General features: G+C 39.5%; 2 protein-coding genes across 5 annotated transcripts in view; one reads left to right on the top strand and one right to left on the bottom strand.

Annotated features, from left to right (window-relative positions):
- Positions 1 to 15,115, bottom strand: part of LOC135564802 (NACHT, LRR and PYD domains-containing protein 12-like) — a 63,023-nt gene extending 47,908 nt beyond the window's left edge. For 2 of the 3 annotated variants that reach the window (XM_065010864.1, XM_065010862.1), the window contains exons 1-6: positions 15,016 to 15,115; positions 3,769 to 3,885; positions 3,399 to 3,483; positions 3,040 to 3,268; positions 932 to 2,723; positions 517 to 690 (exon numbers count right to left, since the gene is read on the bottom strand). In XM_065010864.1, coding sequence (XP_064866936.1) covers positions 517 to 690; positions 932 to 2,723; positions 3,040 to 3,268; positions 3,399 to 3,483; positions 3,769 to 3,836 — 2,348 coding nt within the window. In that variant the 5' untranslated portion in view covers positions 3,837 to 3,885; positions 15,016 to 15,115. The remainder of the gene's footprint in view (positions 1 to 516; positions 691 to 931; positions 2,724 to 3,039; positions 3,269 to 3,398; positions 3,484 to 3,768; positions 3,886 to 15,015) is intronic. The other variant, XM_065010863.1, reaches the window with a different exon arrangement.
- LOC135564801 (NLR family CARD domain-containing protein 3-like) overlaps positions 1 to 16,727 on the top strand; it is a 240,360-nt gene that overhangs the window by 155,909 nt on the left and 67,724 nt on the right. The window lies entirely within an intron of this gene.

Below are 16,727 nucleotides of genomic sequence, written 5' to 3'. Positions count from 1 at the left end.
CTACAACAAAACATGCTAAACTCTCACCATTACCAATAACAGAGGCTACAACAAAACATACTAACCTCTCACAATTACCAATAACAGAGGCTACAACAAAACATGATAACCTCTCACCATTACCAATAACAGAGGCTACATCAAAACATGCTAACCTCTCACCATTACCAATAACAGAGACTACAACAAAACATGCTAACCTCTCACCATTACCAATAACAGAGACTAAAACAAAACATGCTAACCTCTCACCATTACCAATAACAGAGGCTACATCAAAACATGCTAACCTCTCACCATTACCAATAACAGAGGATACAACAAAACATACTAACCTCTCACCATTACCAATAACAGAGGCTACAGCAAAACATACTAACCTCTCACCATTACCAAAAACAGAGGCTACAACAAAACATGCTAACCTCTCATATGGTGTGGACGATGTGTGTCTGGTAAACACATGTGGATCTGGTGAACAGTTATCACTTGTTGACCAACTACAGGAATACTGACCTCAGAGTCTCCAGTTTACAGTGGGGATTCCCCAGTCCAGCAGAGAGCAACTTCACTCCTGAATCCTTCAAGTCATTGTTACTCAGATCCAGCTCTCTCAGGTGTGAGGGTTTTGACTTCAGAGCTGAGACCAGAGAAGCACAGCCTTCCTCTGTGACTCCACAGCCTGACAGCCTGCAAAGAGATCATCATGACTTCACAAACACACTGTTAAATTAACACAAGTCGTGTAGAGGGACAATTGCAGATGCAATTGGTTTATTCTCTCAAACAGCATATATATTCATCTTCCGTCTCCAAGATTTGTATGGTCATAATGTTATACTAAAAAAAGTTTTTCAATAATAAATATTTTTCTCTAAACTGAGTATTTCTTCCTGATGATTAGTTCTTAAATGTCATTTTATTTACTCACAGAACAGCTCTGGAGGCTTTGACCACTGGCAGCAGCCTCAGAAGACCTTCCTCTGATCTGGAGTATTTCTTCAGGTCAAACACATCCACCTCCTTTTCTGAAGTCAGCAACACAAAGACCAGAGCTGACCATTGTGCAGGTGACAGTTTGTCTTCTGAGAGACTTCCTGATCTCAGGTAGCTTTGGATCTCCTCCACTAGAGAATGGTCATTCAGTTCATTCAGACAGTGGAACAGATTGATGCTCCTCTCTGGAGAGGGATTCTCCCTGATCTTCTTCTTGATGTACTTGACTGTTTCTTCATGGATCTGTGAGCTGCTTCTTGTCTTTGTCAGGAGACCTCGTAAGTGCTTCTGATTGGACTCCAGTGAGAGGCCCAGAAGGAAGCGGAGGAAAAGGTCCAGGTTTCCTGTCTCACTTTGTAAGGCTTTATCCACAGCACTCTTGTAGACAGTAAATTTAGGCTTCTGTCTTTTCCCCACAGAAAGTTTCCTGGACGTTGATTGAGTTTTGGCCATTAGATTCTCATTGTTGTTGATGAAAGAGAGGAACACATATACAGCAGCCAGAAACTCCTGAATACTCAGATGCACGAAGCAGTACACCTTGTCCTGGTACAGCCCACATTCCTCTTTAAAGAGCTGTGTGCACAATCCTGAGTACACTGAGGCTTCATTGACGTCAATGCCAGCTTCTTTCAGATCTTTTTCATAGAAAATCTGATTGCCATTCACAAGCTGTTGAAAAGCCAGTTTTCCCAGTGACAGAATGCTCTCTTTATTCCAGTGTGGACCTGTCTCTTCTTTCCCAAAATACTTTTCATTCTTCTGTTTGGTATGAAACACCACAAGGTGTGTGTACATCTCAGTCAGAGTCTTGGGCATCACTTCTCTCTTATGTTTCAGCATGTGTTCAAGGACTGTTGCAGATATCCAACAAAAGACTGGAATGTGGCACATGATGTGGAGGCACCTTGATGTCTTTATGTGTGAGATGATTCTGCTGGCCAGGTCCTCATCACTGAATCTCTTCCTGAAGTACTCCTCCTTCTCTGGGTCATTGAACCCTCGTACCTCTGTCACCTGGTCAACACACCCTGAAGGGATCTTATTGGCTGCTGCAGGTCGGGTAGTTATCCAGAGGAGAGCAGAGGGAAGCAGATTTCCCCTTATGAGATTTGTCAGCAGAACATCCACTGAGGTTGACTCTGTGACGTCCCAACAGATCTTGTTCTTCTGGAAGTCTAGGGGCAGTCGGCACTCATCCAGACCATCAAAGATGAACAGAACTTTGTACTTGTCGTAGTTGGAGATTCTTGAATCTTTGGTTTCCATTGAGAAGTGATTAAGAAGTTCAATTAAAGTGTGTTTGACCTCTTTCATCAAATTCAGCTCCCGAAAAGGGAATGAAAATACAAATTGGACATCCTGATTTGCTTTTCCTTCAGCCCAGTCCAGAATGAACTTCTGCACAGAGACTGTTTTTCCAATGCCAGCGACTCCCTTTGTCAGCACAGTTCTGATAAGTTTGTCTTGTCCAGTTAAGGGTTTGAAGATGTTGTTACATTTGATTGCAGTCTCTGGTCTTGCTTGTTTCCTGGTTGTGGTCTCAATCTGTCTCAGCTCATGTTCATTATTGACCTCTCCTGTTCCACCCTCTGTGATGTAGAGCTCTGTGTAGATCTTATTGAGAAGTGTTGGGTTTCCTTGTTTAGCGATCCCCTCAAATACACATTGAAACTTCTTCTTTAGATTAGATTTGAGTTCACGTTGGCAAATCACAGCAAGCTCATCTGAATGAAGAAATAACACAGAGGATATTAATATAACGTCTGTTTTAATAACTATCAATGTTTTCATAATCCATTCCAGACTGGTGTTATTATTATTGTTATTATTATATTATTATTGGTATTATTGATGGTATTATTAATGTTCTCTCTCTAAATTAATCAACACAACACATCACTGCTGCTACTAATGAGGTCACTAGGTGTTGTGTTAAGGCTGCTACAATATCATTGAGTTACACAGCTACTTTAGCTGTACTTTAGCTACAGCTTTTAAATGTTATAAAACAGCATTCAACATGAGGCAGACAGCTCTTACTTTTCTCCAGTGTGTCAGCAAGCTCCTTCTGGTTCATTTTCCTCAGGATGTGCAGTGTGATCTTCAGAGCCCCCTCTCTGGCACTGCTCTCTTGCTTCTCATCTTCAGGGTCCACCACTTCCTTATCCTGCTTCTGACTCTCAAAGCCTTCTGGGAGTTCTGGGCTAAGATTCCTCTTGAACAGCCTCAGCTCGTTCTTCACAAATGTCATAATTTTCTCTTCAAGCAACTGAAATAAATCAAGTAAATAAGTTAAGCAAGAAACAAAATGCTTTCTCATTAACACATTAATGAATGATTGACAGATCAACTTTACTTGAGGTAAACAAGAAACAAATATACATAACAGGACCACATACACTGAATATGGAGGCCAGGTCTGTTTGATGACTCTGGGAAGACTGACCACTGAGAATCTCTGACTCTGATCTCTCCTGTTGGTTTCTGTGGAAAAAACATGAGATTACATCTCCTCATCCAGGGAGTACACACACACACACACACACACACACACACACACACACACACACACACACACACACACACACACACACACACAGGTAGGGAATGTTGTGTTTGTTTAATATTATTTTAGGACTATGCAAATGGACATAAGGATTAGCCTATGGATTATGAAAACAACAACAATAAATGGGAAAATGGGAGAGGAGAAATGACTAGAGACAGTGTTGTTTAACTCACTGACCATGACCCATGAGTTCTTCTTACCTTTGTTCAGTAGAAAAGTCTCCCTCTCCAAAGTATATAAGAGCATCCATAGACCGGTCACTCTTCATGGACACACAGCTGGGAACTGGGGAGGCTGGTCGCTCCTGCTTGATTGGACTTCAACACAACAGAGACAAACATTACATCTCTCATCTCCTCTGAGCTCAGATATGGAAACTTGATATCACTTTACAGAAATGTTTGCAAATTAGCTTTGGTATATCATACACTACAGTTGATGTGCAATGAGAAAGTCATTCTGCTTTGAAAGATGATAAACTTGTAACGTCACTTTTGAGCAAATGTCCTTTGAATATTTTGGTACAGAGCTCTTCTTTGTCTACAGGGCTTTGCTTTTGCAGATAATGTTCATTAAAAAATATATATATTTATATACACACAGTGGGGCAAAAATGAGTCAGCCACCAATTGTGCAAGTTCTCCCACTTAAAAAGATGAGAGAGGCCTGTAATTTTCATCATAGGTCCATATGCCGTACACTGCATCAAATTGGTCTGCATGGCTGTCGTCCCAGAAGGAAGCCTTACAAACACCTGAGACCTTGTAACACTAACGAGTCACATGACAGCGGGGAGGGAAACTGGCTAATTGGGCCCAAATTGGACATTTTCACTTAGGGGTGTACTCACTTTTGTTGCCAGCGATTTAGACATGAATAGCTGTGTGTTGAGTTATTTTCAGGGGACAGCAAATCTACACTGTTATACAAGCTGTACACTCACTACTTTATATTGTAGCAAAGTGTCATTTCTTCAGTGTTGTCACATGAAAAGACACACTCAAATATTTACAAAAGTGTGAGGGGTGTACTCACTTTTTTGATATACTGTATATATAATATACATAATATATATATTTAATTATCTAAATGTATGGTGTTTTTAGTTGATGTCATTTGAATTGTCTGTTAAGCTATAATGGTTATTTTTATTTTATTTTTATTTTTTGTAAGTGGTAAAATGAACTAGAACATTTTGTATTTTGCAATTCTGAGTAATTACTACTTTAGTAAATAATTACACATTATTCGGTACTACTGCAGATGCGACATAATTCCAATAGATGGCAGATTAAGAACACAAATGACATTTCAGAAGATTAGTTTAGTTCTCCCTGGATACACCACCACTCCCCCTCACAGGAAAACTCCTGTGTGCTTCTTTCTGTCCCTTTCCACACTGATAACACAAGAGGAAGGACTGAAAAAGCATTTAACAGATTACTGTGAAGTAATATAATGATGATTCATGTTTATTATTACCTGGTTTTATGCTCATGTTTTGAAATTATACTTCATTAATATAACAATTATCAATAAACCTGAAAAGGAATTTAGTCACCTCTGGTCTAGAAAAATATATTTTCCAGGTACATTCACTGTCAAATTTATCAACCAGCATCGAGCCACTCTGCCTTCTCTCGCTAATAGTCAACTCAGCCCCGCTAAAAAGCTTGTGTCGTTACTCTGCCTTCTCCGGGGGCATGTTGAGGTAAATTTACTAACCGGGAGGGTTGAATTATGTAATTTATTGGAGGGCTGGAAGACGCACTCTTGTCTTTTCTATTCTGAGGTTGTTTACTCGCAATATCAGATATTAATATTATGTTTTATAATGAATGTATACTAAGGTTGAGGTTCTGACTAGTGATTATTTACCTGGGATTCAATACCTGCTATAATCACTATTTTTTTGCTCTCCCAAATCAACACAGCCCTAATATGAGATATACAGCTAACTAAAGTAATGAGAGACCATTTTAGAAAATTAGAGACTGGAAGACGCACTCTCAAGGTTGTTTATTCACAATATCAGATATTAAGATGATTTTTATAATGAATGTATACTGAGGTTGAGGTTCTGACTAGTGATTATTTACCCGGGTTTAATACCTGCTATAGTCACTATTTTTTTGCTCTCCCAAATCAACACAGCTCTAATATGAGATATACAGCTAACTAAAGTAATGAGTGACCATTTCTAATGAGAGACCATTTTAGAAAATTATGGCAATCATATAGTCTGTAGTTGTATGCTATTTTATGTCCATCATATTGCTGCTTGTAGCCTATAACTGATGCTTCATGGTCCATCATATTGCTACTTGTAGCCTATAACTGATGCTTCATGGTCGGCAGTGTAGCCTAGTGGTTAGAGCGTTGGACTAGTCACCGCAAGGTTGCAAGTTCAAACACCGGAGCTGACAAGGTACAAATCTGTCGTTCTGCCCCTGAACAGGCAGTTAACCCACTGTTCCTAGGCCGTCATTGAAAATAAGAATTTGTTCTTAACTGACTTGCCTAGTTAATTAAAAAAATAACCACCCTACACGAAACATCCCTTATTTTCAGTGTTTCTACAATTCCCCAGAGGAAACTGTATGGTGGAAAAACGATTGGATTTTGACAGCAATGCAAAAGCAAGACAGATAAATTCAAAATGAGAGGAAGGACTAGAGGCTACAAGGACAAAACTCAAAACTCTTGATGCTGCAATGATGAAAATATCTCAAAAACCAAGAGAGGAATTACTTTAAAACAACAACCGTCTTTTACACCAAGTTTACCAAGTACTGGGAGAAAATGTAAGCAATCCTGAAAAAGCACTGGCATATTCTACAATCAGAAAACACATCACACACCTCTTCAAGTAACCCCCACTGGTGGTCTATAAGTGTGGCGTTGAGCATGTTGCTCTACCAAGGAGAGGAGAAACATGGAGATCCTCCTTCTACAGAGGAGGTAACATGGAGATCCTCCTTCTACAGAGGAGAGGAGGTAACATGGAGATCCTCCTACTACAGAGGAGGTAACATGGAGATCCTCCTTCTACAGAGGAGAGGAGGTAACATGGAGATCCTACTTCTACAGAGGAGAGGAGAAACATGGAGATCCTCCTTCTACAGAGGAGAGGAGGTAACATGGAGATCCTCCTTCTACAGAGGAGAGGAGGTAACATGGAGATCCTCCTACTACAGAGGAGGTAACATGGAGATCCTCCTACTACAGAGGAGGTAACATGGAGATCCTCCTTCTACAGAGGAGAGGAGGTAACATGGAGATCCTCCTTCTACAGAGGAGAGGAGGTAACATGGAGATCCTCCTACTACAGAGGAGGTAACATGGAGATCCTCCTTCTACAGAGGAGAGGAGGTAACATGGAGATCCTCCTACTACAGAGGAGGTAACATGGAGATCCTACTTACGACAAAGGGAGGCTTGCTGGATATCCTAAAAACACTGACCCCTAGTGGTGTGAATATTGACTTTGATCTCAGGCCCTGATGAACAATTCTCTGTTTAAATTGATATCTTCTTTCGACAGCTTATCAGAGAGCATCCAATATGTTCCTCCTGGTGATGATGCTTATTATGCATTAAGAACCAAAAGATTACATGGAACAAAACATGAACTGAAATAGGGAACAATTAAATAGGTGAAATTGAACTAAACAACAATGAATGTTGATGCTAATATGATGTACAATAATGTATGTTGATGCTAATATGATGTACAATAATGTATGTTGATGCTAATATGATGTACAATAATGTATGTTGATGCTAATATGATGTACAATAATGTATGTTGATGCTAATATGATGTACAATAATGTATGTTGATGCTAATATGATGTACAATAATGTATGTTGATGCTAATATGATGTACAATAATGTATGTTGATGCTAATATGATGTACAATAATGTATGTTGATGCTAATATGATGTACAATAATGTATGTTGATGCTAATATGATGCACAATAATGTATGTTGATGCTAATATGATGCACAATAATGTATGTTGATGCTAATATGATGCACAATAATGTATGTTGATGCTAATATGATGTACAATAATGTATGTTGATGCTAATATGATGCTAATGCTATGTACAATATTCAGTTATGTTTCCATATGATAACAATAGACTAATATATTCAATATGTTATAAACTATCGTTTTTTAAAACAGTTTCACTAATTAACTTCTAATTAACATTGGTTTAGTAATTATGACACACCCCTCACTATTGTCATTGGTTGCACTAATTGCACTGTTTGTCTACATAACCTGGTAAAAACCCAATAAATTACTGGGAGTTTAAAAACAGATTGTAGTGTACACCCAGTATGTTCCCCCTGTTGACGATGCTTTTTATGCATTGTGGTTGAACCAAGACATTACATTTAACAAAAAAATGAACTGAAATAGGGAACAATTAAATATGTGAAATGTAATTAAACAATAATGTATGTTGATGCTAATATGATGTACAATATTCAGTTATGTTTCCATATGATAACAATAGACTAATATATTCAATATGTTATAAACTATCGTTTTTTAAAACAGTTTCATTAATTCATTCTAATTAACTTAATAATTATGACACACCCCTCTCTATTGTCATTGGTTTAGTAATTATGACACACCCCTCTCTATTGTCATTGGTTTAGTAATTATGACACACCCCTCTCTATTGTCATTGGTTTAGTAATTATGACACACCCCTCTCTATTGTCATTGGTTTAGTAATTATGACACACCCCTCACTATTGACATTAGTTGCACTAATTGCACTGTTTGTCTACATAACCTGGTCCAAGTATTCATGACATCACCCTGAAGACACAATGATGCTGAAACGTTGGTAAAAACCCAATACATTACTGGGAGTTTATATATGGAGTTTATATATGGAGTTTATATATGGAGTTTATATATGGAGTTTATATATGGAGTTTATATATGGAGTTTATATATGGAGTTTATATATGGAGTTTATATAGTTTATATATGGAGTTTATATATGGAGTTTATATATGGAGTTTATATATGGAGTTTATATATGGAGTTTATATATGGAGTTTATATATGGAGTTTATATATGGAGATGGAGTTTATTATATATGGAGTTTATATATGGAGTTTTTATGGAGTTTATATGGAGTTTATATATGGAGTTTATATATGGAGTTTTATATATGGAGTTTATATATGGAGTTTATATATGGAGTTTATATATGGAGTTTATATATGGAGTTTATATATGGAGTTTATATATGGAGTTTATATATGGAGTTTATATATGGAGTTTATATATGGAGTTTATATATGGAGTTTATATATGGAGTTTATATATGGAGTTTATATATGGAGTTTATATATGGAGTTTATATATGGAGTTTATATATGGAGTTTATATATGGAGTTTATATATGGAGTTTATATATGGAGTTTATATATGGAGTTTATATATGGAGTTTATATATGGAGTTTATATATGGAGTTTATATATGGAGTTTATATATGGAGTTTATATATGGAGTTTATATATGGAGTTTATATATGGAGTATATAGTTTATATATGGAGTTTATATATGGAGTTTATAGTTTATATATGGAGTTTATATATGGAGTTTATATATGGAGTTTATATATGGAGTTTATATATGGAGTTTATATATGGAGTTTATATATGGAGTTTATATATGGAGTTTATATATGGAGTTTATATATGGAGTTTATATATGGAGTTTATATATGGAGTTTATATATGGAGTTTATATATGGAGTTTATATATGGAGTTTTTATATATGGAGTTTATATATGGAGTTTATATATATGGAGTTTATATATGGAGTTTATATATGGAGTTTATATATGGAGTTTATATATGGAGTTTATATATGGAGTTTATATATGGAGTTTATATATGGAGTTAATATATGGAGTTTATATATGGAGTTTATATATGGAGTTTATATATGGAGTTTATATATGGAGTTTTATATGGAGTTTATATATGGAGTTTATATATGGAGTTTATATATGGAGTTTATATATGGAGTTTATATATTATATATGGAGTTTATATATGGAGTTTATATATTATATATGGAGTTTATATATGGAGTTTATATATGGAGTTTATATATGGAGTTTATATATGGAGTTTATATATGGAGTTTATATATGGAGTTTATATATGGAGTTTATATATGGAGTTTATATATGGAGTTTATATATGGAGTTTATATATGGAGTTTATATATGGAGTTTATATATGGAGTTTATATATGGAGTTTATATATGGATATATGGAGTTTATATATGGAGTTTATATATGGAGTTTATATATGGAGTTTATATATGGAGTTTATATATGGAGTTTATATATGGAGTTTATATATGGAGTTTATATATGGAGTTTATATATGGAGTTTATATATGGAGTTATATATGGAGTTTATATATGGAGTTTATATATGGAGTTTATATATGGAGTTTATATATGGAGTTTATATATGGAGTTTATACAGTATATGGAGTTTATATATGGAGTTTATATATGGAGTTTATACAGTATATGGAGTGCGACTCAATTTATTATTTATATCTTATAGTTTATTAGCCGTTAGCTAGAACCTCCACATAAAAAAATATCTGGGTGTGCTCCAGCTCATGTTTTCTATTGGAAAAACAATTGGAACCATTTCCCTGTTTGACCGCTAGGTGTTATGGGTATCATGACACCTCCACTGTGGGGCTCTATAAAACTATTGGAACCATTTCCCTGTTTGACCGCTAGGTGTTATGGGTATTATAACACCTCCACTGTGGGGCTCTATAAAACTATTGGAACCATTTTCCTATTTGACCGCTAGGTGTTATGGGTATTATGACACCTCCACTGTGGGGCTCTATAAAACTATTGGAACCATTTCCTGTTTGACCGCTAGGTGTTATGGGTATTATAACACCTCCACTGTGGGGCTCTATAAAACTATTGGAACCATTTTCCTATTTGACCGCTAGGTGTTATGGGTATTATGACACCTCCACTGTGGGGCTCTATAAAACTATTGGAACCATTTCCCTGTTTGACCGCTAGGTGTTATGGGTATTATAACACCTCCACTGTGGGGCTCTATAAAACTATTGGAACCATTTTCCTATTTGACCGCTAGGTGTTATGGGTATTATGACACCTCCACTGTGGGGCTCTATAAAACTATTGGAACCATTTCCCTGTTTGACCGCTAGGTGTTATGGGTATCATGACACCTCCACTGTGGGGATCTATAAAACTCTTGGAACCATTTCCCTATTTGACCGCTAGGTGTTATGGGTATCATGACACCTCCACTGTGGGGCTCTACAAAACTATTGGAACCATTTCCCTATTTGACCGCTAGGTGTTATGGGTATCATGACACCTCCACTGTGGGGCTCTATAAAACTATTGGAACCATTTCCCTATTTGACCGCTAGGTGTTATGGGTATCATGACACCTCCACTGTGGGGCTCTACAAAACTATTGGAACCATTTCCCTATTTGACCGCTAGGTGTTATGGGTATTATGACACCTCCACTGTGGGGCTCTATAAAACTATTGGAACCATTTCCCTGTTTGACCGCTAGGTGTTATGGGTATTATGACACCTCCACTGTGGGGCTTTATGGCACAAATGAAATGGGAGAATCTAGAGAATAATATTAGTTTAATCTTGCTGTGATTTTCTCAGTAAAATGTCTAAACAGTAATATTTTACCCATCAGCCTTAATTTCTGATGAAACAGGGCTCCGGGCAGCCGAGCGGAAATGGAGGAAAACTCGCCTCCCTGCGGACCTGGCATCCTTTCACTCCCTCCTCTCTACATTTTCCTCTTCTGTCTCTGCTGCTAAAGCCACTTTCTACCACTCTAAATTCCAAGCATCTGCCTCTAACCCTAGGAAGCTCTTTGCCACCTTCTCCTCCCTCCTGAATCCCTCTCTTCAGATGACTTCGTCAACCATTTTGAAATGAAGGTCGATGACATCCGATCCTCGTTTGCCAAGTCAAACGACACCGCTGGTTCTGCTCACACTGCCCTACCCTGTGCTCTGACCTCTTTCTCCCCTCTCTCTCCAGATGAAATCTCGCGTCTTGTGACGGCCGGCCGCCCAACAACCTGCCCGCTTGACCCTATCCCCTCCTCTCTCCTCCAGACCATTTCCGGAGACCTTCTCCCTTACCTCACCTCGCTCATCAACTCATCCCTGACCGCTGGCTACGTCCCTTCCGTCTTCAAGAGAGCGAGAGTTGCACCCCTTCTGAAAAAACCTACACTCGATCCCTCCGATGTCAACAACTACAGACCAGTATCCCTTCTTTCTTTTCTCTCCAAAACTCTTGAACGTGCCGTCCTTGGCCAGCTCTCCAGCTATCTCTCTCAGAATGACCTCCTTGATCCAAATCAATCAGGTTTCAAGACTAGTCATTCAACTGAGACTGCTCTTCTCTGTATCACGGAGGCGCTCCGCACTGCTAAAGCTAACTCTCTCTCCTCTGCTCTCATCCTTCTAGACCTATCGGCTGCCTTCGATACTGTGAACCATCAGATCCTCCTCTCCACCCTCTCCGAGTTGGGCATCTCCGGCGCGGCCCACGCTTGGATTGCGTCCTACCTGACAGGTCGCTCCTACCAGGTGGCGTGGCGAGAATCTGTCTCCTCACCACGTGCTCTCACCACTGGTGTCCCCCAGGGCTCTGTTCTAGGCCCTCTCCTATTCTCGCTATACACCAAGTCACTTGGCTCTGTCATAACCTCACATGGTCTCTCCTATCATTGCTATGCAGACGACACACAATTAATCTTCTCCTTGCCCCCTTCTGACGACCAGGTGGTGAATCGCATCTCTGCATGTCTGGCAGACATATCAGTGTGGATGACGGATCACCACCTCAAGCTGAACCTCGGCAAGACGGAGCTGCTCTTCCTCCCGGGAAGGACTGCCCGTTCCATGATCTCGCCATCACGGTTGACAACTCCATTGTGTCCTCCTCCCAGAGCGCTAAGAACCTTGGCGTGATCCTGGATCCTGATCCTGGATCCTGGATCCTGTGAGAATGCTGTTCATCGACTACAGCTCGGCATTCAATACCATAGTACCCTCCAAGCTCGTCATCAAGCTCGAGACCCTGGGTCTCGACCCCGCCCTGTGCAACTGGGTACTGGACTTCCTGACGGGCCGCCCACAGGTGGTGAGGGTAGGCAACAACATCTCCTCCCCGCTGATCCTCAACACGGGGGCCCCACAAGGGTGCGTTCTGAGCCCTCTCCTGTACTCCCTGTTCACCCACGACTGCGTGGCCATGCACGCCTCCAACTCAATCATCAAGTTTGCGGACGACACAACAGTGGTAGGCTTGATTACCAACAACGACGAGACGGCCTACAGGGAGGAGGTGAGGGCCCTCGGAGTGTGGTGTCAGGAAAATAACCTCACACTCAACGTCAACAAAACTAAGGAGATGATTGTGGACTTCAGGAAACAGCAGAGGGAACACCCCTATCCACATCGATGGATCAGTAGTGGAGAGGGTAGCAAGTTTTAAGTTCCTCGGCATACACATCACAGACAAACTGAATTGGTCCACTCACACTGACAGCGTCGTGAAGAAGGCGCAGCAGCGCCTCTTCAACCTCAGGAGGCTGAAGAAATTTGGCTTGTCACCAAAAGCACTCACAAACTTCTACAGATGCACAATCGAGAGCATCCTGGCGGGCTGTATCACCGCCTGGTAAGGCAACTGCTCCGCCCTCAACCGTAAGGCTCTCCAGAGGGTAGTGAGGTCTGCACAACGCATCACCGGGGGCAAACTACCTGCCCTCCAGGACACCTACACCACCCGATGTTACAGGAAGGCCATAAAGATCATCAAGGACATCAACCACCCGAACCACTGCCTGTTCACCCCGCTATCATCCAGAAGGCGAGGTCAGTACAGGTGCATCAAAGCTGGGACCGAGAGACTGAAAAACAGCTTCTATCTCAAGGCCATCAGACTGTTAAACAGCAATCACTAACATTGAGTGGCTGCTGCCAACACACTGTCATTGACACTGACCCAACTCCAGCCACTTTAATAATGGGAATTGATGGGAAATTATGTAAATATATCACTAGCCACTTTAAACAATGCTACCTTATATAATGTTACTTACCCTACATTATTCATCTCATATGCATATGTATATACTGTACTCTAGATCATCGACTGCATTCTTATGTCACTAGCCACTTTAACTATGCCACTTTGTTTACTTTGTCTACATACTCATCTCATATGTATATACTGTACTCGATACCATCTACTGTATGCTGCTCTGTACCATCACTCATTCATATATCCTTATGTACATATTCCTTATCCCCTTACACTGTGTATAAGACAGTAGTTTTGGAATTGTTAGTTAGATTACTTGTTGGTTATCACTGCATTGTCGGAACTAGAAGCACAAGCATTTCGCTACACTCGCATTAACATCTGCTAACCATGTGTATGTGACAAATAAAATTTGATTTGATTTGATTTGATTTATGAAGGACAACACCCTGTCGTTCTCAACTAACATCAAGGCGGTGGCCCGTTCCTGTAGGTTCATGCTCTACAACATCCGCAGAGTACGACCCTGCCTCACACAGGAAGCGGCACAGGTCCTAATCCAGGCACTTGTCATCTCCCGTCTGGACTACTGCAACTCGCTGTTGGCTGGGCTCCCTGCCTGTGCCATTAAACCCCTACAACTCATCCAGAACGCCGCAGCCCGTCTGGTGTTCAACCTTCCCAAGTTCTCTCACGTCACCCCGCTCCTCCGCTCTCTCCACTGGCTTCCAGTTGAAGCTCGCATCCGCTACAAGACCATGGTGCTTGCCTACGGAGCTGTGAGGGGAACGGCACCTCAGTACCTCCAGGCTCTGATCAGGCCCTACACCCAAACAAGGGCACTGCGTTCATCCACCTCTGGCCTGCTCGCCTCCCTACCACTGAGGAAGTACAGTTCCCGCTCAGCCCAGTCAAAACTGTTCGCTGCTCTGGCCCCCCAATGGTGGAACAAACTCCCTCACGACGCCAGGACAGCGGAGTCAATCACCACCTTCCGGAGACACCTGAAACCCCACCTCTTTAAGGAATACCTAGGATAGGATAAAGTAATCCTTCTCACCCCCCTCACCCCCCTTAAAAGATTTAGATGCACTATTGTAAAGTGGCTGTTCCACTGGATGTCATAAGGTGAATGCACCAATTTGTAAGTCGCTCTGGATAAGAGCGTCTGCTAAATGACTTAAATGTAAATGTAAAATGAAAAAACACAACTGTGAAAAGATGGTGGACATTGTGTTTTGGATATAAACAATTCATAAAATCTTTAACAAATGGTCCTCTCACCTCTTAGATTTGGTGCCATGTTCCCCAGAGACATTCCTTTTAGAGGCAGGGCCCCCTCCTCTCTCTCCCCAGAGACATTCCTTTTAGAGGCAGGGCCCCCCTCCTCTCCTCCCCCCTCCCCAGAGACATTCCTTTCTCTCTCTCCCCAGAGAGACTCATTTTAGAGCACTGATCCCTAAACAGAGATCCAGCATGTTGGTTGTGGTTAACACAGTGACAATTAATTATTGAAGGTCAATTGTTCTATTTGATGCATTATCTCTTAGAAATAAAACATTTACTAACAGACACATCCAAACAGTCAGGTGATTTAATTAATAGATAACTAATACAAATAATACCAATATAAAAATAGTAATATTATTAATAATAATAATGTCTCACTTTCTCTTATAATAATTTCTCTCATTCTAGTGTGTTGTTTTGTTCAACAGGTATGATATTATGATGCTGTTACTGAATTCAGTTCATAATATTAATGTTAAGAAAAGTATGTTCAGTGGTTTCATACCAAATTACACAGGAAGCAGGAGCTCATTGGAATTTAGAAAACAACAAATGTTCTGATATTATGAAAAATGATTTAGAACTATGATACTAAATAACCACAATATACGAATCGTATCATATGTTATATGAACAACATGTTAAACATGTTATTGAATGTGACTTGACTACACCCAGTTAGCTATATGAACAACATGTTATTGAATGTGACTTGACTACACCCAGTTAGCTATATGAACAACATGTTATTGAATGTGACTTGACTACACCCAGTTAGCTATATGAACAACATGTTATTGAATGTGACTTGACTACACCCAGTTAGCTATATGAACAACATGTTATTGAATGTGACTTGACTACACCCAGTTAGCTATATGAACAACATGTTATTGAATGTGACTTGACTACACCCAGTTAGCTATATGAACAACATGTTATTGAATGTGACTTGACTACACCCAGTTAGCTATATGAACAACATGTTATTGAATGTGACTTGACTACACCCAGTTAGCTATATGAACAACATGTTATTGAATGTGACTTGACTACACCCAGTTAGCTATATGAACAACATGTTATTGAATGTGACTTGACTACACCCAGTTAGCTATATGAACAACATGTTATTGAATGTGACTTGACTACACCCAGTTAGCTATATGAACAACATGTTATTGAATGTGACTTGACTACACCCAGTTAGCTATATGAACAACATGTTATTGAATGTGACTTGACTACACCCAGTTAGCTATATGAACAACATGTTATTGAATGTGACTTGACTACACCCAGTTAGCTATATGAACAACATGTTATTGAATGTGACTTGACTACACCCAGTTAGCTATATGAACAACATGTTATTGAATGTGACTTGACTACACCCAGTTAGCTATATGAACAACATGTTATTGAATGTGACTTGACTACACCCAGTTAGCTATATGAACAACATGTTATTGAATGTGACTTGACTACACCCAGTTAGCTATATGAACAACATGTTATTGAATGTGACTTGACTACACCCAGTTAGCTATATGAACAACATGTTATTGAATGTGACTTGACTACACCCAGTTAGCTATATGAACAACATGTTATTGAATGTGACTTGACTACACCCAGTTAGCTATATGAACAACATGTTATTGAATGTGACTTGACTACACCCAGTTAGCTATATGAACAACATG

This window comes from Oncorhynchus nerka, linkage group LG26 (genome assembly GCF_034236695.1).
Source record: "Oncorhynchus nerka isolate Pitt River linkage group LG26, Oner_Uvic_2.0, whole genome shotgun sequence".
In the NCBI taxonomy this organism is placed as follows: domain Eukaryota; kingdom Metazoa; phylum Chordata; class Actinopteri; order Salmoniformes; family Salmonidae; genus Oncorhynchus; species Oncorhynchus nerka.
The sequence above is the reverse complement of the archived record's forward strand: the minus strand, read 5'-3'. Positions and strand labels throughout refer to the sequence as shown.